Source organism: Nannochloropsis gaditana, assembly GCF_000240725.1.
Source record: "Nannochloropsis gaditana CCMP526 unplaced genomic scaffold scaffold167, whole genome shotgun sequence".
NCBI lineage: Eukaryota > Eustigmatophyceae > Eustigmatales > Monodopsidaceae > Microchloropsis > Microchloropsis gaditana.
In genome coordinates, this window is record NW_005803786.1 from 5,238 (window position 1) to 27,634 (window position 22,397).

The 22,397-nt window shown below is 53.5% G+C and overlaps 6 protein-coding genes across 6 annotated transcripts; 3 read left to right on the forward strand and 3 right to left on the reverse strand.

Annotated features, from left to right (window-relative positions):
• Nucleotides 1–932: 932 nt before the first annotated feature.
• Nucleotides 933–2,829, forward strand: NGA_0612700 (uncharacterized protein; the record flags this gene model as incomplete). The annotated part of the gene is made up of 2 exons (XM_005855552.1): nucleotides 933–1,574; nucleotides 1,940–2,829. One exon carries the CDS (start codon nucleotides 933–935, stop codon nucleotides 1,572–1,574), a length of 642 nt encoding a protein of 213 aa, XP_005855614.1. The 3' UTR covers nucleotides 1,940–2,829.
• Nucleotides 2,830–5,640: 2,811 nt separating this feature from the next.
• On the reverse strand, nucleotides 5,641–8,629 carry NGA_0613100 (uncharacterized protein). Its single transcript, XM_005855556.1, has 7 exons — nucleotides 7,510–8,629; nucleotides 7,299–7,430; nucleotides 7,089–7,220; nucleotides 6,658–6,792; nucleotides 6,453–6,584; nucleotides 6,246–6,377; nucleotides 5,641–6,162 (listed from the first exon to the last, which is right to left on the reverse strand). The coding sequence occupies exons 1-7, from the start codon at nucleotides 8,541–8,543 to the stop codon at nucleotides 6,120–6,122; spliced, it is 1,740 nt and encodes a 579-aa protein (XP_005855618.1). The 5' UTR covers nucleotides 8,544–8,629; the 3' UTR covers nucleotides 5,641–6,119.
• A 1,429-nt stretch (nucleotides 8,630–10,058) lies between these two features.
• NGA_0613200 (uncharacterized protein) lies at nucleotides 10,059–11,034 on the reverse strand. The gene is made up of 2 exons (XM_005855557.1): nucleotides 10,951–11,034; nucleotides 10,059–10,674 (listed from the first exon to the last, which is right to left on the reverse strand). Exons 1-2 carry the CDS (start codon nucleotides 11,023–11,025, stop codon nucleotides 10,387–10,389), a joined length of 363 nt encoding a protein of 120 aa, XP_005855619.1. The 5' UTR covers nucleotides 11,026–11,034; the 3' UTR covers nucleotides 10,059–10,386.
• Nucleotides 11,035–12,455: 1,421 nt separating this feature from the next.
• NGA_0612400 (mitochondrial phosphate carrier protein) lies at nucleotides 12,456–16,601 on the forward strand (the record flags this gene model as incomplete). The annotated part of the gene is made up of 12 exons (XM_005855549.1): nucleotides 12,456–12,472; nucleotides 12,769–12,797; nucleotides 13,093–13,190; nucleotides 13,337–13,446; nucleotides 13,517–13,917; nucleotides 14,069–14,147; nucleotides 14,261–14,313; nucleotides 14,501–14,655; nucleotides 14,891–15,035; nucleotides 15,208–15,329; nucleotides 15,706–15,771; nucleotides 15,957–16,601. The coding sequence occupies 12 exons, from the start codon at nucleotides 12,456–12,458 to the stop codon at nucleotides 16,056–16,058; spliced, it is 1,377 nt and encodes a 458-aa protein (XP_005855611.1). The 3' UTR covers nucleotides 16,059–16,601.
• Nucleotides 16,602–17,461: 860 nt separating this feature from the next.
• On the forward strand, nucleotides 17,462–18,387 carry NGA_0612301 (mitochondrial protein translocase family). Its single transcript, XM_005855548.1, has 3 exons — nucleotides 17,462–17,610; nucleotides 17,902–18,065; nucleotides 18,208–18,387. Exons 1-3 carry the CDS (start codon nucleotides 17,469–17,471, stop codon nucleotides 18,298–18,300), a joined length of 399 nt encoding a protein of 132 aa, XP_005855610.1. The 5' UTR covers nucleotides 17,462–17,468; the 3' UTR covers nucleotides 18,301–18,387.
• A 23-nt stretch (nucleotides 18,388–18,410) lies between these two features.
• On the reverse strand, nucleotides 18,411–21,927 carry NGA_0613000 (chaperone protein). The gene is made up of 11 exons (XM_005855555.1): nucleotides 21,818–21,927; nucleotides 21,361–21,616; nucleotides 20,997–21,130; nucleotides 20,683–20,789; nucleotides 20,321–20,457; nucleotides 19,960–20,070; nucleotides 19,685–19,789; nucleotides 19,492–19,576; nucleotides 19,141–19,263; nucleotides 18,866–18,996; nucleotides 18,411–18,719 (listed from the first exon to the last, which is right to left on the reverse strand). Exons 1-11 carry the CDS (start codon nucleotides 21,916–21,918, stop codon nucleotides 18,531–18,533), a joined length of 1,479 nt encoding a protein of 492 aa, XP_005855617.1. The 5' UTR covers nucleotides 21,919–21,927; the 3' UTR covers nucleotides 18,411–18,530.
• Nucleotides 21,928–22,397: the final 470 nt, after the last annotated feature.

The window sequence follows — 22,397 nt, forward strand, 5'->3', positions numbered from 1 at the left end:
AATTTCATAAACTTAAGCTCAAAAAACAGAAGAGCACATGGGCGAAAACTCGGAGTGAATCTTCATGCGACCAGTGAGCTGCATGGTCATATAGGACTTTGTCGGAGCCGATCCTAAAACTCCCTGGACCCGTTATTAAAACGATGGGGTCGGCGGTCACCAACTTTGGCTATCCATTTTTGGTCGCCCCACACACATTCGGGTCGCCTAGTTTGACATCCTCCGTCCTTCTGGAACGTTTAAACAGCCAAAGTTGCCATTTATCGTGAATATGTTTACACTGTGTTTTGCCATGCAGCCGACGTTTTTTTTGATAAACTACTTATGGTGGGGGGGCGGGAGGCCAGCGTAGAGACTGTCTGGACGCGAAATAAAGAAGGACAGGAGCCATGTGATCTTTCCAACTTGCCTGAAGGACAAATAGTTTCAGTCATTCTCTTATATGTTTAATGTTCTTTGCTCTATTGTGTGAGATAATCTGCCAAACTATGCCTCCTCTGAACGTAAGACGGAGGATGCCAACACTAGGCGACCCGGATGAATGTGTGGCGACCAAAAATAAGAAGCCAAAGTTTGTGAGCTAGCGTGGTATCGGTGACTCCCCACATTCACGGAGAAACCTAATGACTCGCTCTAGCACATGTTCCTCCCGACGTTTATCGAAAACATAACTTTCTCTCTTTAACCCAATAACACAATTTTGACAGAGTGCGGCGCGGAAGAGCGACATAGAACGTGAGGGGACTGGGAGACAGAGCGGATAAACACGCACCGATGTGCAAGTCCGGTCGTGTCATCCTGGTGTTCGAGGAGCAAGAATACCTATGACTGGTCTTGCCAGCTCAGCGTGGATACAAAAAAGGCTATTCACTCTCAGAAATAATACCCAGTAGACAGGAGTGGACGTAGCACAAAGGAATAAAGCCACCGTCATGCACACATCTGACGCTTCGCGCTGTGTGGTTTCTCCTCCTCTGGCGGATCCCGATCAACGCATTGTCAATACACGCCTGCTAGTCGAGCAAGAGCTTGCAATAGCGAGACTGGCTCGGCACCACATCAGTCCCCCGGACTCATGGACCGACCCGCACGCTGTAGCTCTCACCCTGGCCGCTGTCCAGGTGTTGACAGAGGAAGCTAAGGAAAAAGGAATAAAACTTAAGAAGCAACTGCCAGTTATGTTTATTGAAACACAAGAGACTTCTAAGGAAAGCGATTTTGGGCCAGCACGTCATACAAGCACTTGGACGAGATTGCCTGAGACACTGGCAACGGGCCTACCTTCTCGCGTATTGCGGCGCGGGGCTGCGGAGCTGAATCTTCGTCTACAAGCATATGAGAAGGAGCTTGAGAAAGTAGAGGCGCACTTGAAGAAAACTGCGCGTGAGGCAGAGGTACTGGAAAAGCTAGCCCCGCTGCTGACGGTGGAGAGGGATCCTGGGTGGCTGCTTGAGAAAGCGAGACAGAAAGTTGAAAGCCTCCTGCAGCAGCACGGAAGGATCATGACGCAGGAAGAGGCGGAGGAGGCAAACCTGATTGCGGCGCGGGCAAGACGTACCGGAGTCTCTTTGTAAATATTTAGAGGAGATGCTCCGAGAGGACTGATGCGGGACAAAATAGAGCTTAATGGAGGAAATTTCCTGTTGTCCGGATCGATTCACGCGAAGAAAGTCGCACAGCAGGCAATTAGCGGTCAAGGCACACTGCTGAATTCTTTAATTATACTCCGTGATATTTGTTTTCACTTTCACCGATTTATTGCGTACCTTTACAATTTTGGGCCGTATGGCGTGTACATGATTTTCGAAAGGTATGTAAATTTTCCTCGGGTCCTGATTGGGCAGTTCTGAATCCCTCCTCCCCCAGACCTGATATCTTCCTCTCTCCTTCTCCTTCCCCTTTACTATCGCTCGCAAAATGTCCTTGCCTTTAATCCAAGCCCCGTACAGGGCCGTTTCTCTCATGTAATGCGCCGTGAACAAGGCGGAAACCGAATCAAAACTCCCACTTCTCTTCAATACCAACCACGCTATCGGCACCGAGACCAGGCCTACCACTGTGACCTTAATATTGTATGCCGCAAAGAATGACTTTGCGTGGCGAGGACAAACAAACATTCGAATGCGAGCAAGAAACACCGCCGAGAGTGAAGGCGGAAAGGCCCGCGCCGGCTGTGGCATAGAGAAGGGAGAAGACTAGAAATGAAGCAGATGCGGAGGGCGTTTCGCGTTTAGTAGTAGCGAGGATTAGAAAGAAGGCAGGAAAATCTGTAGCAACGGTCTGCAATAGCTGACTGACGTACACGTATCATGGACCACCAACCAGCGACTATCAAGTTATTGGCCAGATAGCCCGACGCGATCCCTACCAGAGCCTGCAGCTGCAGGGGGGCGAGGGTAAAAGCAGCCAGCTATGTGACGTCGATATCATATATCAGAGTCTACAAGAAAGGACTTAGGATGAGGGGAAGTTAGCTCAAAGTAGGATCGAGATCACACAGTCTTACTTTGGTCGGCAGGACAACAACCGTCAGATTTATACAGCTTTCCGTTTAACCACATGGCCGTCCCTGCCGTTCTCTTTGGCTTTTCTTGCTGTAGTACGAGGGAAGCCAAGAGAGAAATCGCTGCTACCCCATACCTGCGTTTATTAAGCTACTAGGGTGAGTATCAACCTGGCTAAGGCCCACATCGATCCTCCAGGCGGGGCGGAGGAAGCGATAGAGGGAGAGGCGGCCGTCGACAGAGCGAACGTTAGCGTGAGGTCGATGCATTGAGGCTCGGATGATAAAGTATGTATTTGGCAAACTATGCCCTTCTTCGCATTTTGCTTGTTGTGTACCTCCTGCTCTTCCTTCTCTTCCCGCTCTTCGCTTCTCTCTTCCCCCTACACCCACCAGACGGAAACCAGAGGACGGGTAGAGCACCCAAAAAATGGGTCAGCTTGCGTGTTCCACCAGGGGGGACGACAAGGCGAGCGCAACCACGGCGCCACGGTGGCTTGCGAGCGTAATGAGGGAGACAGCCCGACAGCGTCTCAGGAGCAGGCACGCGTCGAGAAATCGTAGCGTGGATGGCGGGAAAAGCCCCCTCCCATCCCCAACAAAACTCGATCAACTACTATAGCGTCAGCTTAACCTCTAGTAAATGCGTAAGTCAGAAAGGCACAGACGGACTAGAGGATGATTCCCGCCTGCAAAACGCGCGACCCGCCAAAGCGGTCGGCAAAGTAGCCGTCAAGGAGGTCTGTGAGGGCGTCGCCGGCAAAGAAGATGGAGCGCACGACGCCCTGGGAAGATAGTGACCAGTCTAGATCCTGCGCCATGGGTAAAAGAGTGGTGGCGAGGTTGGTCCGCTCAGCTAATAGATGAGGATAGCAGCTCGAGAGTAGAAGGAGAAGCCATGGTGAGGGTGAGATGGGGGTTGTTAAGATTTGACGGGCGGGGGATGGTGGGACCCATCCCGGGGCATCGGACACCGTACAAAGAAGCGATAGCGATGCCCTGCAAAGCCTCGAGGGGACAGCAAAAACAAGGAGACCGGAAACGGGAGATGAAGGGCGAAGGTGTGGTCAAAGGTGCTGCACTCTGAGAGAAGTAAGGTGCGATTTGCAGGTAAATCAATATACGAAGAGGATAATTGCTACGGTACATCACTCAATAAACCTATGAGAGAAGACCACCATGAAAATTAATTGACTCGAGGGAACAGAAATGATGGCAGCATTTTAATCATGTCGCACAAAAGCACAGAAGCGAGCATCCTTTACTTAGAAATCATTCCAATATCGGGCTTATATAAACATGCCTGCGATGACTCGTAGTATCCCTACAAGCCCTGACTTATGAGCTCCGGCTTTGCCACTTCCTGATATTAAACAGCTATGCACTCGATGACAACAGAGCCCGCAGTGCGAGGTCGAGGTAGTAGGACAGCAAGCCGAGCAGGAAGACGCGCAAAGAGGATTCTGAGAGGTAGCTTACTACCCGATTGCTGTGAATCACTTACTGTCATGGTAAAACAGGAATAAGTACATCGATTGCATCCATATTTATCAATCACGCTTTTCTATTAATACCACTACGCAGCCTTACAGTACTGCCGACATAAAAGCAACCCGTGAGCTTCTGCAATGCAATAGTGCGTGTTGACAGATCATCCGGAGCGCGAATCCACAACAAAATACCAGACTAACCACATCTTCTTTGACTAAATACTGTACCTAAGTGCTTGAGACCAGAACAACACGCAACTCGTGCATCAAGGCGCCCAATACCAGCCAGCTTATCAAGAGGCTCGACGGAAAGGTTGAACTTCCGGGTACTCTTCTGTTCAACGGCAGCATCGAAACAACGGCCGAGGTGTACAGGACCAAGCGTGGAGGAAAGAGCTCTGTCAGCTAACCAGGTCAGCATACAGCATATTTCTAACTTACAAAATAGTGGGTGCTAGAGTTTTTGTTTGGCTCGTGTTGGTGCTGCAGGGCAGAAGTGTGTTCTGCGTTTTGTTCACGCACAAAGCCTACAACAGAAAATGAAGACCCCAAGGGTGTCGAAGCTTGGCTTGCACTTGATGATCAGAAGTTGCTTCGAGGGACCAACTCCGGAAGTTCATACAGTAATCTCTGTCACTTCGTTAAGAGCGGATGTAATTTAGAGAATCCCCTACTCCACAAGGAACCCATGGGCCATGTAGAGGAAAGACGAGAGCAGTCCTTAGATGTGAACATATTCCATCAATCACCCTTCCATGGATGCCTCAAAGACTTGTACTTTAACTTTTCAACGACTCTTATGGCCCTTCTTACCGCTTCTACGTTATGGCTCGGATCTTCCGTCAGAAAGTGTGCATCGAACCTATTACACACTACATGAAAGTCTACCGACATGTTTGCATGCTGAGAAATTTGCCTGGCTTAGCAATACTTCACAATCAAGACGTGCATGCGCAAGCTCCAGATTCAGGCCGTCAACTCGGAAGTGCAAGTCGCTCAAGAATGTTTCCTGCACATATAGACATGCTTAGCCGCACTGTCTTTGCGCGCTTTGCATTAGTCAACAGATAATGTATCTCCATGCTATTGTAAAGATATGTGTTAAGCACTATTGGTCCATTTTAAGCGCAGGTTTCCGGTTTTTATATAAATATATATATATCCTGCCATCCGTAGGCACAAATTGCCCCTTTGTTAAATAAGACGCACAAGCAATCACGACGACCAGGGAGTTGTACCCGATGGAGAAGAGGCGTCCCTATCTCTGACCGATATATCCTGTCCTTCTCCGGTTACATTCCAGGAGGAACAACGTAGTAATAAGGACCAAATAGATGAAGCAGAAACATATGTCGAGGTGTCTCCTTCCTGGTTGTCGCGCTTGTTAGGTTTCAAATTGTCGTCCTTTCTCTATAGTAATTGGTGGTAATAATATCATCGTGCTAGCTCTTCATTTCGAAGAAGCGAAGAAGCGGAGGGAGCTGACACTGTGGTCGCCTTGCACACCTCACTGCTCATACATGCTTGGAAGACCCGAAAAGGCTGCCTGTAATAAAATGCAACTATTTTTTCAAGATCATAGCCGACAGCGTTTATCCCTTACCGGTGTTCATTTGCCAAGAGGATATAAGCTGGTAGACAACATGATATCATCAATTCTTTGTTTCTTCACATGTTCTCATGATCCACAGTGCATTTCTCCTTCCTTGTCAAGGTAACCCTCGGACCCATTCACCTAAAGTCTTCATCTTACTGAACATTCCTGGGCTTCCATTCTCGCTGCGAGTCGTATTAATTTCAGAATGAATGGCCGATTTGCCATACTGATTCTTACGCAGCGATTTTCGGACTTCGTCTCGCCACCGATAATATAGTTCAACTTCCATCGATATCTTGATAATGGACAATTAAATAGCAAAATAACGAACGGCGTATAAAAATCCATGCACAAACCATGCTGAAATCCCTTTCTCATTTCAAATTCATGAAAGAGCGGGAATATAGCTTGAAATGGTCAGTACATCTTCATAGATTATTTAAATTACACCAGCTTGACGAACGTGAAGATGAAGCACTCGTCACTCAATACGGGACTATTGTCCAAACCTTAAATGTTTGTACAATATTCAAACTAGCAACTTCAGTATGACGCCCGGCTGAGTGGAAGTTCTGTTTCGAGAGGTAACGCAATTTGGTTGCTATTCGAAGGACGTGTTCGCATAATTTTTTGGCGGGATATAGGTGCTACTTACCCAAAATAAGCATAGCCTCCGCTCTCAGCTGCCGAAGTCAAGAGTGGATTTCCAGTGAGCACCACCGCAGTGCCCAATGTGAAGCTCCTAAGGTCTACCGGCACAACGATGCCTGTTGGATCAGTGTACGTGCTGCGCAGAGAATAGAATGTGAGTCGACGCTGTGTCATTTAGGGCTTTATTCCCTCCTCAGAAGCATCTCTTTACCCAAAGTATGCGTGGTTCCCGCTCAGAACAGCTGAAACAGGCTCATTCTGGCCCAGCTGGAACTCTACGGCGCCGACACGAGAAAAGTCCAATAAATTTATCTTGATCACCTTCCCAGGGGACGTTGAGGCGCTGTACACGTGACGGGAAATGAGGATCAACCACCCCAAAATCTAATCATTATTCCTTTCCATACTTTACTCACGCAAAATAGGCGTAATTTCCGCTGATAACTGCGCTCAAAAGACTGGCCTCGTCAGTCTCGAGATTGAGGGTTCCAGTTTGAGTAAAGGTGGTAAGATCAACTCTCATCACCAAACCATTCGTTTCTAGATCAGTCCTGTAGGGGGAGTATGACAGGTCCTTTTCGGATCTTAGGCCGTTCTTGCTCATCTCTGCTTGAAAGTACGCTCCATCTTACCCAAAATAGGCGTAATTTCCAGCTGTCACAGATGATGAGATGTAACTTTCTCCAGCTTGAAAGTCCAGGTGGTCAACCCGCGTAAACGTTGAGAGTTGCACTTTCACCACCCTGCCTGGATTCAGATAGAGCCTGTCCGTAGTGCGAAGCAAGATTGATGAGCACTTAGATCAAGCATGCTCTGAAATACCCTGTTTCGTGCGCAGCAGCCTTACCCAAAATAGCCGTAGTCTCCGCTTATGACAGCTGTATCGATGAAATTTTCTTGGGGAAGAAATGTCACGTTGCCGTCCGGCGTGAAGCTCGGCAGATGCACCCTTAGTACCACCCCCGGTAAGGTAAAAGTCCTGTGTGAAGCGAAAAACGGGGAATTTTGGAGATCAGAGCCAAACGTTTTAAAGTTGTGTTTCTAAAGAGCTTCTTACCCGAAATATGCGTAGTCCCCGCTCGCAAAACCTGCATTGAGGTAACCTTGTCCGAAGGCAAAATCGAGGCTGTCGGCTACGCTGAAGTTTGAAAGCCTCACCTTCACCAGCTTTGCCGTGGGGGTATCAGTGCTTTCGAATAGAGCGAGAAATATCACAGAGTAAGGCGCCATTTCATACTGCAGTTACATCAGTGGAAGCCTCTTCTTACCCGAAATACACAAAATCGCCGCTCACAACAGCCACGTTTAAATAGTCCTCTCCCGGCCCTAACGACAAGGAACCATTTTGTACCGCGGTGGGACTTGGTGTTGGCGCTATCGTAGGCATAGCAGTAGGTGCTGGTGTCGGTGTAGTCGGCGCGGAAGTGGGGGGCACAAGGCCCACGAAGACGACAAAGGCAGGATCAAACACGAAAGGCGTGCATGTCCCCATGCAGCAGTAGCATTGGCGGGTCACTCTATTCCATTCAAATAAAAAAGGTGGTGGCTGGCCCCCGTTCACCGAGCAGTAAGCATAACAGTCTGCAGGTGTATTAATCGTTTGCAGAAGTCGCCATGCGCCTCCCTCTGGAGATGCAGGGCTCATGTCCCTGCTCAACCCGGACGGCGTTGACAGAGCACGACGCTGAAATGGCGCCAGTTGGCCCCCTCGTGAGAAGCGCAATCCCTCCCCAACAGGAACAAAAGGGTCTGACGGATTTATGGTGGGGGCTGGGGTCGGTGCGCAAGTGGCGCCTCTTCTGAGGCTCGGATATCGCACATTGATGATTGTCGGGGTAACAAGCTCCGTAATACAGGAAACATCCGTTGCGTTGACCACAAATGCATACGCATTGATGGCCAGCGTTTCGGGCGCACAAGAATCAACATCAGCTTTGGCTCGAAACCGGCCTTTGTTTCGTTTGCGATCGGTAAAATCGATTCCTTCCCAAAAAAGCTCGGTGGTTCCATCGAGATCCCGGACGATTTGAGGCGTGTATAATTTGCTGGACGGTTTTGTTGCAGTCTTGTGGACATTTAATCCGTTTGGTAGGGCCAAACCAACTTGAATATTGCTTGCGGGACCATCACTGTGCAGTGTGACCGTAACCTTGGCCTGGCCTCTACCGGCCATGATTCCGCGCTTGCCATTCGGGCGCACCTTCGCCTGCAAGAAAAAACGCGGGCATTCAATAGAGACGACAGGTTCAAAGCTCGCGAGGCCCAAGAGAAAAAGGCATAGAGATCCAGAGGAGATGTGCATAATTTTAGAGGTGATGCTGATCTTCAGAACGCCGCTGCGGGCCTAAGTACTGTAAATCCTCTTGTGTCTCGAGCTGCGAGCTTCCTTGAAAATATGTTATTTTTTCCTCTATCAGATTCACAGTCTTTTTATATTTTTTGAGGATTATGGGAGCGTCAAGCATGGCATCGAGAACGATTGTCCGGACGCTACAGATTGCCTCTGCAGCTAATTTGGCTATTATCATATATGCATAGCATTCTACACTTATTTGGCGCTCTAAGACTTGGTTTTATAGCAATATTAGAAGTTTCCCCTCGTTTTCTTCTCAAAGCAAAATGAATCTCTCATAAAGGTGGCAGTCCAATTCTGTCCCGACGAGGATAACGTCTCTTTACTCATCCGTTGACTCGAACCGTTCACCCGCTCTACAGGACAAGCTCCAAAGCTTTGAACACGAAGTAAAGCGTGCCTTCTAAACCTGTCATACAGTGCGCCTCCCTTGTGCAAGTGCCTTATTTGCTATGCATGTGGGCCAAAAGCCTCGAGCACATCCTTGCATATTCGGACAAAGTTAAATTAGTAGGCCAGGCCTATCTTGATTTCGAAAAATTTAAAATTGTTATCAACTGACATTTGCAACGGCCCAATTGTATGCCCCTTGCCCCTGCCCGCCGCCGCGAACAGCTTTAAAAGCCTTGAAGTAGTGATGTAATAATGATAGGGCATATGGACTGTGCCTATAGTGCTCCCATATGTGGAGGAAAAATAGTATGTTGTCGGAAATCGTTTCGTCAAACCATCCGGCAATACGCGATGAACCTCTTTCGTCATGCATATTCTTAGCAGCCTTTTATGTCTCGTCCTCTCGTCCTCCAATTTTTCTCATCCATTCCTGCGACCTTCATTAATTGTGTCGATTGCATAATAGGGGAAAAGAGGGAGGTCTATTATCTTGGAAGAGCGATACATGTGTGGTGGTATCGCAATGAATTTCCAACAAGATGATCGTAGGTGTAGAACACTTCCACTACATGAACGCGATTTCAAATGATTTTCCTTCAGATAAGTAAGAAGCCCTCTTATGGACTTACACAAATGGCGGCATTCTGCCTCGGATTTAGCTGGAGTTTACGTCGCTCAGATTGTCGTGCGATAGTACAGAAAGTAGAGCAGTGGAAAGAAGAGGGGAGAACTTAAGGAAGCAGAGGATGACGAAGTAAGGCTTGGCGCTTAGGAGAGAAAGACAAATCAATCACTGCATTGTAAATGTGCATCACAAATTTCGGTACTTATCCACAATAACGAAGGGAAGTGGAAGTGCGAGAACAGGGAGTACCACTGTACATGCTATACTTATCCTGGGTCAAGATACAAGATATATACTCTTGTATACACTGTGTATTTTCGTGAAGAGCTGGGCTTGTACCCATAATAACATCTACAAAGGTGGTGTTTCATGGTTGAAGCGGCGTCTATCAAGAAAGTAAGAGAGTATTTCACAAAAAGAACCATGCTAAACAACAAGCTAATAGCCACAACTTTGCGATATAATTTTTAATGAGATTTTCTGAACGGTTACTTCCCTGAACAACCTATGAGAGCTTATTTTCCCAGCTCTGTGTGTTAATCGCCAAGAAAATGGTACTACTCGTTCCCCTACTTTGACAAAAGAGCTGATATGGTTACAAAGCATGACGTATGTGGCACATAGATCAGCTTTCTATTTACTAGAGGAATAGTCCGGAGCATGTCTGTGAGGTAATTATTCCAATTCCACGCGTTTCCGCTCTGCATGCCTCACAAGTACCACGTTCTCCATAGCTGGGAGTCTTTCAGGCTCTCCTCGACCCAGCCATTCAGTTTACAAGCCTGTAACAATCAATAACCCTGATTGCTTCAGCGTCCGTTGTCTTCCGGCCCCTTGCGATGGACTGACAGGGTCTGAGAGTGGAGGCGTGACGGCGGAGGGGGCTGGCTCCTGCCCCTCGCTTCCCAGCGGGGGAACTGGTCCGTCATCGTCCGGGGACGGGGGGGGGAAGAAGGGGTTCATTTCGGACTCGGGAGGGCCGGCGCCCTGCGGACGAGGGCGAGTCGAAAGCCAGATGGTGAGGCCGAGCACAAGCACCAGCAGGACGAGGAGGATCATAATCTGATAGAGGGAACACGTGTGGTGATATAGGTCAAGCTCTGGTGAGGACAAAGGACCGCCTGCGCGCAGGAAAAAAGAAATACGCTAGACCTCCCCCCTCTGCTGCTTGCATTCATGCCAACAGGAGGCTGGCGGCTGAGCCGTCGGCGATACCACCGGAGCCCCCGCCTCCGGTCCTACAACCCTGCTTCTCTCCCCGCGGTTGTGACGCGATGTTTTCGTCTCGCACCCCACGCCCTCCATCGACCGCCCCCTGTATCGCCCCTACTCCCTCACCTCTACCAGTCGCTGCCCCCGGGACTTGGTCCGAGTCTTCACACTCGGCCCCCCCGCTTGCCTGTATGCGGACATCCCTCCTCGCAACCAAGGGAAGCTCAACGCCCTTCCCAGCCCTGGCAGGCGCATCCCTTCTCCGCCACCCCCTCTTTCTCCCCCCCTTCCCCCCTCTCTATCTCCGCCTCCCACCCCGGCCGTCCTGCCCATCCTCCTCCCTCCGCCCCCCCCCCCCTCCCCATCCGAACGCCCCAGTCCCGGCCCCAAGAAGCCCACGCCGTCCCTGCCCCCATCCAAACCGAACGGGTCATTCGCAGCCGTCAAGTCTGTAGCCAGGGAGTCTCCAAAGGAGAGGATGGAGGGCGCAGGGTCGAGAGAGCGGACGGAGGCCCCTCCCTCGAGGGAGGAAGTCGAGGCCATGCAGTGCGTGGAGAGGAGCTCTTCGGGAACCCGAATATCGGCTGGGAAGGAGGGAGGAATGTCCAGGGCAAGGTCGGGGTCCGATACGTGGGGTAGTGCAGAGGAGGAGAGGGAGAAAAAAGGGACAGAGCCGGCGATGTAGGGCTTGGGCGAGGGGGAGGGGGCTCGGCTTGCGGCGCAGGCAGGGCGCCCCGCCGGCTTTGAAGCGTTTAGGAAGGAAGACCCGCCCACGGGGTAGCTTGTATTGCTGCCCGTGGTACTTGTGGTGCTTGTAGGTGCGCTCTCGTGCGTGAGAGGGTCGTTCGCCTCCTCGTCCTTCTCGCCGCCCCCCCCCGTCCCAGGCACGCCAGACGCAGCCGGGGTCCGAGACCTGGGGGTGGAGCCCTGTCTACCCGGCCAGGGTTGGGCCGTGCTTGGTCTTTTAATAGTACTTATATCGCCAGTATTCGCGCTTGAGCTGCTGGAAGTACTGGAGCTGACTGTGCTGTTGGTTGTGGTGCCAAGTTCGAAGGAGGGACGCGGGGAGGGTCCCCTGCGGGGGTGGCGCGTCATATTTAGCCACCAGAGGGAGCCAGTCTCACTTGATTATACTGGTGACAATTTGTTAAGAGATGATTTCTTGGTCCCGTCGCTGCCGTCTTGGACGCGTGGTCTGTGGCGTGATTATCGGAGGGGGCAAGTATGGGGAATGAGTCCTATGAAGGCACTGCGCTCTAGCATCGAGTCTGACGTGTAGCGGATTAAAATCTTCAATAAAATCTTCATAAGTACAAGGCATGGGGACAGGCGACGCAGCGTGGGGAGGGAACTGCGTTACTTGTTTGGTGTCGTCCTAGGCTTATGCTCCTACTGCAGAGGACAGCACCTAGAGCTTCTCCACTACTAGTACAAATAGAAAGTACAGTTTCCAAAACACCAATGATGCACCATTTATCAAGGTGCCATACAAGTGCACATGTCCGAGTGATTCGCCATGCCCTGTCGATCACGAGAGCCACGCCTGTGCCCGGTTCCTGACGCGTGCATGCGCTTATTAATATTTTCAGGCTCAGGGCCCAGAAGATCGACGCGGCGTCGAGGCTATGTTGATGGTGCCCGTCGGCGAGTAATTTATCACAGCCGGCGCCCTGGCAGCAAGGTAACACTACTTATAGGCACGTGCGAGAGCCGCACAGCTTGTAGCTAGGTTGCAGTGGATTTTGGTGCTGGTGGGCGTTAGAAGGCAAAGCTGAAGGGTCTTATTGAGGCGGGTCGGTGCATCGAAGAGATTCTCGATATCGATTGCACAGGAAGGCGAGCCTTTGCAACGCTTAAGCTTATAGCGGGCCCCACTTCCCATTTCCACTCGAAAGTTTTTTGCCATCTCGCTCTGTATCCGCAGGGGCGCATTTTAGAGTCTAGGACCGTGCATTCGGTCGGTCGTCGCGGTGGTAGGCAGCAATAGCCAGCAGGGAAAAGCCAGAGGGTTGAGGTGGTGCTGCAGGTAGGACAAGGACACTCCTAGGCGAGCAACAGGGAACGATGGGTGTTTGCGGCAGTGTTATGCTTTGAATCCTCAATCGAAGGAAAAATAAGGACTATTTGATGTCTGGGGTGCTGGAAGCTCTGTCCTACGCCATCTCATAGCAAACACACACCCTCGGACACCGGCCCCTGCAAGCAGAGAGCATGCGACCCTCTCCCTTCCTAGTATGCCTCTCCTACGTGGCTCTTCTTGGCTCGCAGGCCTCCTGGGCTTGGATTGCCTTCCTCCCTGTGGGCCAGCGGGGAGCATCTGCAGCGAGCTGCCCCTCCTCGCCGCAAACTCTGTGGGCGGGTGTCAGGTACGGTAACCCGAAGCGTGTGAAAAGAACGGAGGCAATCCTTCGCTTACTTTGCAGGCACCACTTGTTGGATTCAGGAAACTCGCCTTGAAGACTCACCGGGGCACCCTCCTCCATTCTCTTCCTCCCCCCACGCGCCTCAGTAGCCAAGGCCCGAGAAGATGTCCTTCCTGCGGGGCCCTCGCCTGCTCCACGCCCTCCTCATCGTCCTCCTCTTCCCTGGCCCTCCTGCCCCCCACCCTCCCTTCCGCAAGGGGTGGCGGCGCCTTCTCCTCCCGGCGCCGAGGGCGACAGCCCCCCCCGGTTTCCTCCCCCTCTGAGCTCAGGGCCAGCGGGGCAGACGGCTCCTCCGACCCCGGCACAGAGTCCGACGCGCTCCCTCCCCCGCCCTCGGTCCCCGCCAATGCCCGCCCAGACGCCAAGGGCCAGGTCTCCTCTGCCTCCACATCTTCCCCCTTCCCCTCCCAACGCCGCCCCCCCGGCAAGCAGAAGCTCAGCAGCACCATCCCCATCCTGGGCATCGCCCTCCTCCTCACGGGCCTGGCCGCCCTGATCCCCTCCGCCCTCCTCTTCCCCGACGCCTCCAGCGCCTCCCTCCTCGCCTCCCTTCTCGCCCGGCTCCGCCCCCCTCCCGGGATCGAGCCCTCTGGCGGTGACCTCTATTGGCGCATCTTTCTGGCCGGGGGCGTCTGCGCCAGCATCAGCCACGGATGGGCCGTGCCCCTGGGTGAGCATGGAGGGAGCGAGGGAAAAAGGGAGAGAAGGGGGGAGGGAGGCAGGACTTGAAAGTACCAGACTTTGAGTCGAGATTTGCCTGCCCTTACCCCAGGCCGTTTGCCTCCCTTTCTCCCCCCCTGCCCCCTCCCCTTGTTCCTCAGACGTGGTGAAGACACGCCTGCAGACCGATCCCGCCCGGTACCAAGGCCTGGGCATATGGGGTGCTTGCGAGAAGATAAGGTACGTTGGCCAGAAAGCCCAAGGAGGAGGAGCGAGAGGGGAGGGGAGAGGGGGAAGGCGGGGGAATGAAGCGGTAGATGCCTGACCTCTACTGTGTCCGACCGCTCCCCCAGACGAGAAGAAGGCCCGGGCATGCTCCTCAAGGGGCTGGGCGCCACCCTGACAGGTAGGTCCTCCCTTTGCCTCCTCTCTACGGCTAGGATTAGGGGTAGGGTAAGGGTTCGGGTTCGGGGTATGGTTCCGCCTCTCCGGCACCCGAAACTGGCGGTCGGGTCTCCAGTGGACCCTTGTGTTGCCGTTTCCTCCCAACCTCCTCGCCCACCATTCCCTCCCTCTCTCCCTCCTTCCCTCAGGGTACTCGATCCAGGGGTCGCTCAAGTATGGGCTGTACGCCATCTTCAAGAGCGTGGTGACCCGTCTCCTGCCTTGCTCCTCCATCTTCGTCACCTGGGTTCTGGCCAGCATGATCGCCGACTGCATCGCCAGCACCGCTCTCTGTCCCCTCGAGGTCGGGCCTTTCCCCCTCCCTCCCTCCCTCCTTCCCTCCCTCCTTCCCTTCCTCCCTCCTCCCTTCGTGAAACTTGCTGTTTTGCCATTCTCCGGTCCATCCCATATCTTCTTTTGGGAAGTAGCGGTCTCGTCGTGTCGGCCTCGCATTTATGCCCTCAGTCCTCTTCCTTATGAGCCCAACGCACCTACTCCCTCCCTCCCTCCCTCCCTCCCTCCCTCCCTCCCTCCCTTAGGCCACCCGCATCCGCCTCGTAGCCGATCCCTCCTTCGCCTCGGGCACCTTGGACGGCATCGGACACTTGCTCCGAGAGGAGGGGTGCTCCAGCATCTTCAAGGGCATGCCCGCCATCCTGGCCAAACAGCTTCCCTACACCATAGGTAGCCCGTCCTCGTGCCTCAGCCCTCCTCCCTCCTTCACTGCCTCCCTGTCGCCCGCGCTCCGTCTCAGACCCTGTTGTGGGCTTGAGCGTCGGGGCCCACCTCCATCCCTCGCCGTCGCTTTGACACTCCTGCCCCTCTTCCCACTTCCCCTCCTCCCCCCCCCACCCAGTTCAACTCTGCGGCTTCGAGCTCATTACACGCGTGTTCTACTCGTGGGAAGTGACCGCGCGTCTCGTCCACGCCCCCGGGCCCTGGCAGTGGCTCGTCTCCTTCGGCAGCGCCCTCATCACGGTGAGGGGATGGGGAGGGAGACGAGAGGCAGAGTGGGAGGGGGAATGGGAGGCACAAAGAGGAAGAGCACACCCTCCGTGACGGCAAGCGCGGCTTTCTCAAGCGCCCTCTCCCCCTCCTCTTTCCTCTCCTGGCAGGGTGTCTTTGCCTCCATAGCCTCGCAGCCAGGCGACGTGATTCTTTCGCGGGTAAACAAGACCAAGAGTCATAAGGTAGGGGGGGAAGAGCGGCCGGAGGGCGTGGAGACGCTGGGAGAAGCGCTAGGGGCGGTAGCCGAGGCGACGGGACGCAGACCTTCCCATGGCGGGATGGACAGGCCCCTTATCTTGCGAGACTCTCACCTGCCGCTCCCCCGTGTGAACCCCCATCTTCACAGGCCGTGGTCGAGACCATGCGAGAGGCGGTCCAAGAGCTGGGCCTCCGAGGGCTCTACAAGGGAACGGTGGGTGGCTGAGGGGTGGAAGGTAGTCGGGCTGGTGGGAGGGCGCGCAGGTTTCGGGATGCGTGGTAGGAAAAAAGGCTGAGATTTCGCGTGACGAATTAAGTGTTTCTGTCTTTGGTAGCGTGGCATGATAGATCCCTTTTATTTACCTCTCGCATGGTCACGCTATCCTCCCTTGCCCTCAGAGAGCCCGGCTTTTGCACGTGGGCATGATCGTCACCATCCAACTCGTCATCTACGACTTTGTCAAGCAGCTGGTCGGCCTCCCGGCGACAGGCGCGCACTGATGAGACAGAGATTGCCAAGAGCTCTCATTTCTTTCTCATCCCTCTCACAAATGGAGAGGAACAGGTTTTGGGACACCCATCATTCTGTCTGACAACATTTTCGTCCCGTCTACGGACGAGCTTGTCAGATCGATGGAGAAACCTTGATTAAATGCGTACAAGAAGGACGGTATAAACGGGGGGGGTACCTCCAAGCGCCTGACCACCACCACCACAAGAGGGAGGGAAGAGGCGGATTGGGGCGCTGTGTGTAGACTACTAGACTAGAACATCTCCGACACACATTTCATACACTGTATTTGAAAAGCTAGGCCCTCTGAAATATCTGCGTCGGCCTTGGAAGTACGAGCTTGACTTAAGCATGTTGAGCCGCTGAGGTCGACAGAGGGCGTATCATGAATGTCGACGGGGCAAGGTGCCTGACGTCGTTTGTCCCATTGGACGAGCTCAGGTCTAGTTGACATTTACGCCACGTTTTGTGAAGCGAACGTTTCCAGGCGACGATTGAGGTAGACAAAAGAAGGGATAACATCGCAAGAAAAACGGCCTCGTCAAGGACTGATGTGCCATTTTTCCTTTTTTATATTAAAGCCCCTACTTCGTGCTTATTTTCCAACTCGCCGGCTTTAGAGCCACAAGCGATTCTACTTTTCTGCTCGAACGATTTTCCTTAAGGTATAGAGCTTCGTGAGCTCTTGCCGACCAGAAGGTGCCATAGTTTTTCATTTTGCTTCTGTGCTGCTTGGACTAGTGGAGAGGACGTTCCGATCTGAATCGCAGCATTCGCGCGGCGATTATATTTCAATTTGTGCCAAAAATGCATTTTCACATGTCTTCTGGGTCTTGTTGTGTTCTCAGGGGGAGGCCTTAAAAAAATGGCCATTTCCTGGCCTCCTAAGAGCTTCTCACATGTGGGGGTCAGTTGTGAGGGTCTCTTTCGTGTTGTGCAGCTCTATTTCGTCTTCTCGGGCCCTACTCCACCGTGAGACAGGGGCTGGATACCCGGAGGCATAACGTGTTAATCCATGCCGCACGTTGGCTTCTTATGGTTGCGCATGTGGTCAAGCTTCCCCCTCTTTCAGCTTAACATCTCACCAAAAACAAGATTTTTCAAACAGTATGGTTTGTGATAAACGGTGAGCGTGACTTCACGCCTTTTTTCCCCTTGCTCAATTTTCAGTGGCCGTCGTGATGGCCCTCCTAGCTCCCTTATTAGCTGGTACACAGGAGCTGTGTCATTGATTAAGCCATGCATGGTGCTACAACATCTGTATGCGCTACTTGATAAGCAAAGGAAGACTGTTTGAGAAAAGAGCGCACGCTGCCGTGCTTTCCCAGAGTGAATAGATTTGAAGCTGAACACTGCGCATTCCTTCAATCTTCCATCTCACAAGGATTACATAAACAGAGATGTCTTGGTTTGGCTTCGGTGGTAAGAAGGAGGACACACAAGAAAGCTCATATGATTTCTCAAGCTCAGCCAGCGGATTTGAGGAAAGCGGAGGAGGGGTTGGCGCGTATGACTCCTCACTGGGCGGGGGCGGTATGGGAGGTGAGTGAAAGGCAGCAAGGCTTCGTGGGAATGCAAAACAGTAACTACCATGCATAGCATGGTAAACAGTAATGAGGTGCTCCTTGAGATTTTAGGGGGTATTATTTTTTTGCTGAAAGATGTAGAATGCTTGAGGACGACGAATGTGAGTCAGGAAGGAGCGGGCAGGGCCTTAAGAAAAAAGCATAAATTGTAGGGCATCAGACAGGCGTACATGGGGTGAAATTCGAGCACACAAAGACAGACGTTTACTTTTTCCTCAGTCTTTGTCACTCATGTCTTGCAACGCAGGGCTCGGGGCCGGGGGCGGAGGACAGCTCGAAGAGCTGGTCATGGCGGAGCAGCAGAAGGCGCTGGTCCAATCTGTGATCGCGCGCTTGACAGAGATGGCATTTGAAACCTGCATCACTAAGCCGGCATCCTCCTTATCAAGCGGGGAGCAGAGCTGCATACAGGTACGGGGTGAGAAGTCCGGTGCCAGGGGCAGAATATCGCCCAGGTGGAGAGAGAGAATGCACTGCCTGTGAGCGAGTATCGCGGGGGAGGTCGTCCCGGCGCACTCGTCAAACTCAGTACTTATCCCTTCACCTTCTGCAGGCGACTGTGGCAAAGTACCTGGACACGTCTGAGTTTGTGCTGGGACGTGTGCAACGATCGGCGCAGCGCGGTCAGGGGGGCGGTATGCAGTAGGACGGAGGAGAGAGGTTGGAGGGAGAAGGACAAGAATAGCGAGGGAGAAAGGAAGACAAGCAACGCCTTCACAGGCAGAAACCTGCGGGACACGCAAGCGCTCAGAAAACCATCCTAGACCTGTGTCGGTTCCTTTGCCATAAAGCCCCACGCGTCCATAGCCCCCGGGCTGCCATGCTCTCCCCGAGCTCCCTCTACACAACGCCCACCGCCCCCATTTACTCGCTCTTTTACTTGCTGCTCCCTCCAAACCACCCCCCCATGCCTTTGCTCTCCTTTCCAACACCCTGCCCTCCTTTCACGCCCGTCGCCCCTCCTTGCACCGTCCTTAGCTTCTGGAGAAGCTCCTTCTCTTTGCTTGAAAGCTTGGTGGGGAAGTTCACCACCACGTTCACAATCTGGTCACCGCGAAGGTTGGGCTGGAGACGGGGGGGAAGACAAAGATCAGAGGAGGCAATGGCGGTCGTGGCGATAGAAAGAGGACACGAATGACAAGCCGAAGCACAGGGGAAAGAGGGTCATGCTACGGCTGAGAGGGGGAGGAGAATGAAAGGAGAGTACCCACCTGTCCCAAACGCGGCACGCCCTTGCCCTTGAGGGTGATGCGGGTCGTAGGTTGGGTCCCCGAGGGAATCTGAACCACCTCCTCTTTCCCATCCGCGGTGGGAACCGGCTTCTCACTCCCCAAGATGGCGTCTGAAGGTGAGAGAAAGGGGAAAGGCAATCGATTATCAGTCATCTCGGGAAAGGGCCAGCAAAGAGAGGAAATTGAACCAAAGAAGGGAAGACATGTGGAGCAAGCAAAGCAAGGATGTCTGCAGGAAATGAGGACACACGCACCCAAGTAGTCGATGCTCAGGTCCGTGTACAAATCGATGCCTTCCCGCCGGAAGCGCTTGTCCACCTCCACAGAGAGGAAGACGTAGAGGTCTCCGGATGGGCCGCCGCGTTGGCCGGCGTCGCCTGAGAAATGGGAGGATGGGATTGAGAGCACGGGGGAAAGAGGAAGGCACGAAGGACAGGAGGGAGGGAGGGAAGGAGGGAGGGAGGAAGGGAGGGAGGAGAGGATTGGAGGGAGAGCGATAAGTCAAAAGGGAAATACCATCTCAGGGACTCTGTCTCGTTCTCCCCCCTAGCACAAGAAATTCCTCCTCTGCGCCCGGCTCCCTCCCAGGCTGATAATGCCCTTACCTTCCCCCTTGATGCGCAGCTTGGTACCGTCCTGCACGCCGGCGGGGATGTCGATCTTGATCTGTTTGTTGGTCTGGAGGGCCCCCTGTGGACAGAAACGAGATCATTGGGGCCGAAAGAGGCATAGGGAGGAGAAGATCAGGTGTGTGGCGGCACGAGGTAAGAGCAGGCATAATGGGCGAAAGCGACGTACCGCTCCCTTGCAGTCCCCGCATTTCTCCGCCACCACCTCGCCGGTCCCGTCGCACTGGTCGCACACGACTTGCGTCTGCATGATGCCGAAGGCGGTGCGTTGGACCTGATTGGGGAGGGAGGGGTAAGGGGTGAGCGGGGAGGAAGATGGAGGGATAGTGGCGCGTCGGACGGAGCACGCGGCTCGACAGCTACCTAGATGCCACGCATGCCATGATGACCACGCCCTCGACAGTCCCCTCCCCCTGGCCCCTGCCGTCCCCCCTCTGCCCTCACCTGCACCACCACCCCGTTCCCTTGGCATTTCCCGCAGACGCGGGAGGGGCTCCCTTTCTTGGCGCCGGAGCCGTTGCAGGTCTTGCATGTCTCCAAGTGGTTGATGCGTACCTGAGGGGAAGGCGGAGCAAGGAGGGAGGGGAGGAGGCGTGGAGAAAGGAAGGGGTCAGAAGCGGGGTGGAGAAAGAAAGCGCATGGTTGCCAGCCATTCGCTGACACTCTCACATAGTACCCAGCATATCTGGTCTCTCGATTTCTGCTTGTCGAGGATTCTGAGACGCGCCTACGCCTAATAGCACAGACAAACGTGTATCCTTTCCCCCGATACCCCCCGGCGACCGTTCCTTCCCCTCCCTCTCACCTTCTCCTCGGCCCCAAAGATGGAGGTGCTGAAGGGAACAGTCAGGTCCAGCCGCAAATCGTCTCCTGGCACCACCTGGGGGGTGCGCCGCCCGCCGGGACCCCGCCTTCCCCCTCCGCCACGTCCTCCGCCGGCTCCTGTACGGACAAGGAAAGCGGTGAGGGATGAGAATCTGCAAGCTTACGGGAAAGAAGAGGACCAAATGCTTTCCCATAACCTCGGCAAGCGGTCCATTCGCCTGTACCGCAGCATACATCGACGACGACACCCACCCCCACCCACCCCCAGCATGGCACTCAACTCCACCCCACCGGTCCAGATATCTCAAAGCACCGCCTCGCACACTTGTATCTGGCACTGACCTCCGAAGAACGAGTCGAAAATGTCGCCAATATCGAAGTCGTCCACGAATTGTGCCCCCCCCCCGAAGCCCCGACCCTCCACGCCCGCCTCCCCAAAGCGATCGTAGCTGCGGCAAGCAGGGCAGCGTGAGGGGAGGAAATGAGAATGGAAGTAGAAGGTGAGAACGTGGAAAGGGAAAGAGAAGCTCATGTAACTCCAGGGGAAGATGGCGACCGAAAAGGAGAAACAAGAGTGTACGAAGGCAATCACAGGAATACCTGAGACACCCCCCCGCTCCTCTCTTGCTCCTCCTTCCTCCTTCCCCCTGACCTACCGTGCCCGCTTCTCCTCGTCGCTGAGCGCCTCGTAAGCCTTGTTCACCTCCTTGAATTTATCCGCCGCCCCCTCTTCCTTGCAGACGTCCGGGTGCCAGCGCAGTGCCAGTTTCCGATAGGCCTTCTTGATCTCCTGAGGGCCGGGGAGGGAACGCACAAGGGAGAGAAAGGGGGCTGTCAGAGAGGAAACAGGAACGTCATATCCGACGAATGCCCTGTAGAACACGGACAAAGTGCAAATCCGGGCTTGGGACATTAAGGGGGACTCCCATACCCGCTTCACCAGGCCAGGGCCCCGTGCCGCATCCGATCCATCTCATTCCCTCGCCCTCCCTGCCATTACATCTCTCTATCATTCTTCACCTGCTTCGTGGCGCTACGCGAGACCCCGAGAATGTCATAATAATCTTTCGATTGCATGAATAAGGACCCACCCCTCCCTGTCCTTCCCTTGGCTTGACGGAGGCCCCCAAGGTCCACGCGTGGTGCTTGGGTGAAAGCGCTAGGGCTGGAGGGAACACTTCTACCCCTTCCGTAATTAGCCCCGTGAGCCATAGGAGGGGTGATAAAGCTGGCACTCGCGCACCCGCCATGGGCTGTGCTCTTCCGTCTGCGATGGCTAAAGAAGCGGTTGGGAGGGGTGGACGAATACACAAGAGACAACAATTTTCGTCAATTTTGAGCTTTTCGTGCAGGAAAAAACCATTTGTTCGACCATTTATCGCGTAACTTGCATCTATCTTTTCCCCCTCCCTTGTACCGCCTCTCCGTGTCCGTCTTCCTTCTTTGTACCCCTCACGGCCCCCCAGGCTCCACGTACCTATCGGCGCTTATCCCAGACACGAACAAAAGCGCGACGATTACCAACAGAGAGAGGAGTTTGACGTGTTCAGATCCCGTCCTCATTATAGCCATTGCCATAATCTCTGTGTGCAGGTGGCAAAGGATAGGTCAGGCGGGCTGCAATTTGCGGCGTGTCCATGCGGGTGCATGCAAGAAGAGAGGAGGTAATTTACGGGTTCTACAATCTCTCTTGAATTGCACTAGATACACACGACTACAGCCGTCCAACGATGAATGTGTCAGTACTATGTGTCCGCGATTTTGTTCCGGTCTAGCACCGTTATGCTACGTGGTTTTCGGGGCATTAAATAGACGTGCGAGGAGAGCCTTCGAGAAATCTTGAAGCCACCTCAACCCTAGCTTCCACGACCCTCCCAATGGATAAGCCCTGTCCACATAATTCACACTACACATTACAGAGGCATAGTGGTAGCAAAGAGGTTCTTGCCCATAGCTAAGCTCCATGCATTTCAGACGAGGATCCAAGAGATGCAATGGCAGCGACAGCGTGCGATTTTAGAGTGCTAGGCACGTCGTCAACCTCCTCCTGCCTCCTT

Excerpts from the sequence above, each read along its gene's own strand:
- NGA_0613100 (XM_005855556.1), bottom strand. The coding sequence starts at position 8,543 with ATGCACATCTCCTCTGGATCTCTATGCCTTTTTCTCTTGGGCCTCGCG. Across the intron at positions 6,793-7,088 it reads GGAGACTACGGCTATTTTGG|GACTGATCTAGAAACGAATG; the intron begins GTAAGGCTGCTG and ends CTCCCCCTACAG. Across the intron at positions 6,378-6,452 it reads GGGAACCACGCATACTTTGG|CACGTACACTGATCCAACAG; the intron begins GTAAAGAGATGC and ends TTCTCTGCGCAG.
- NGA_0613200 (XM_005855557.1), bottom strand. The coding sequence starts at position 11,025 with ATGTCCGCATACAGGCAAGCGGGGGGGCCGAGTGTGAAGACTCGGACC. Across the intron at positions 10,675-10,950 it reads GGGGGCAGCGACTGGTAGAG|ATTATGATCCTCCTCGTCCT; the intron begins GTGAGGGAGTAG and ends TCCCTCTATCAG.
- NGA_0612301 (XM_005855548.1), top strand. The coding sequence starts at position 17,469 with ATGTCTTGGTTTGGCTTCGGTGGTAAGAAGGAGGACACACAAGAAAGC. Across the intron at positions 17,611-17,901 it reads GGGCGGGGGCGGTATGGGAG|GGCTCGGGGCCGGGGGCGGA; the intron begins GTGAGTGAAAGG and ends CTTGCAACGCAG. Across the intron at positions 18,066-18,207 it reads GGGAGCAGAGCTGCATACAG|GCGACTGTGGCAAAGTACCT; the intron begins GTACGGGGTGAG and ends CACCTTCTGCAG.
- NGA_0613000 (XM_005855555.1), bottom strand. The coding sequence starts at position 21,918 with ATGGCAATGGCTATAATGAGGACGGGATCTGAACACGTCAAACTCCTC. Across the intron at positions 21,131-21,360 it reads CGCGTAGCGCCACGAAGCAG|GAGATCAAGAAGGCCTATCG; the intron begins GTGAAGAATGAT and ends CCCGGCCCTCAG. Across the intron at positions 19,790-19,959 it reads GGAACGGGGTGGTGGTGCAG|GTCCAACGCACCGCCTTCGG; the intron begins GTGAGGGCAGAG and ends CTCCCCAATCAG.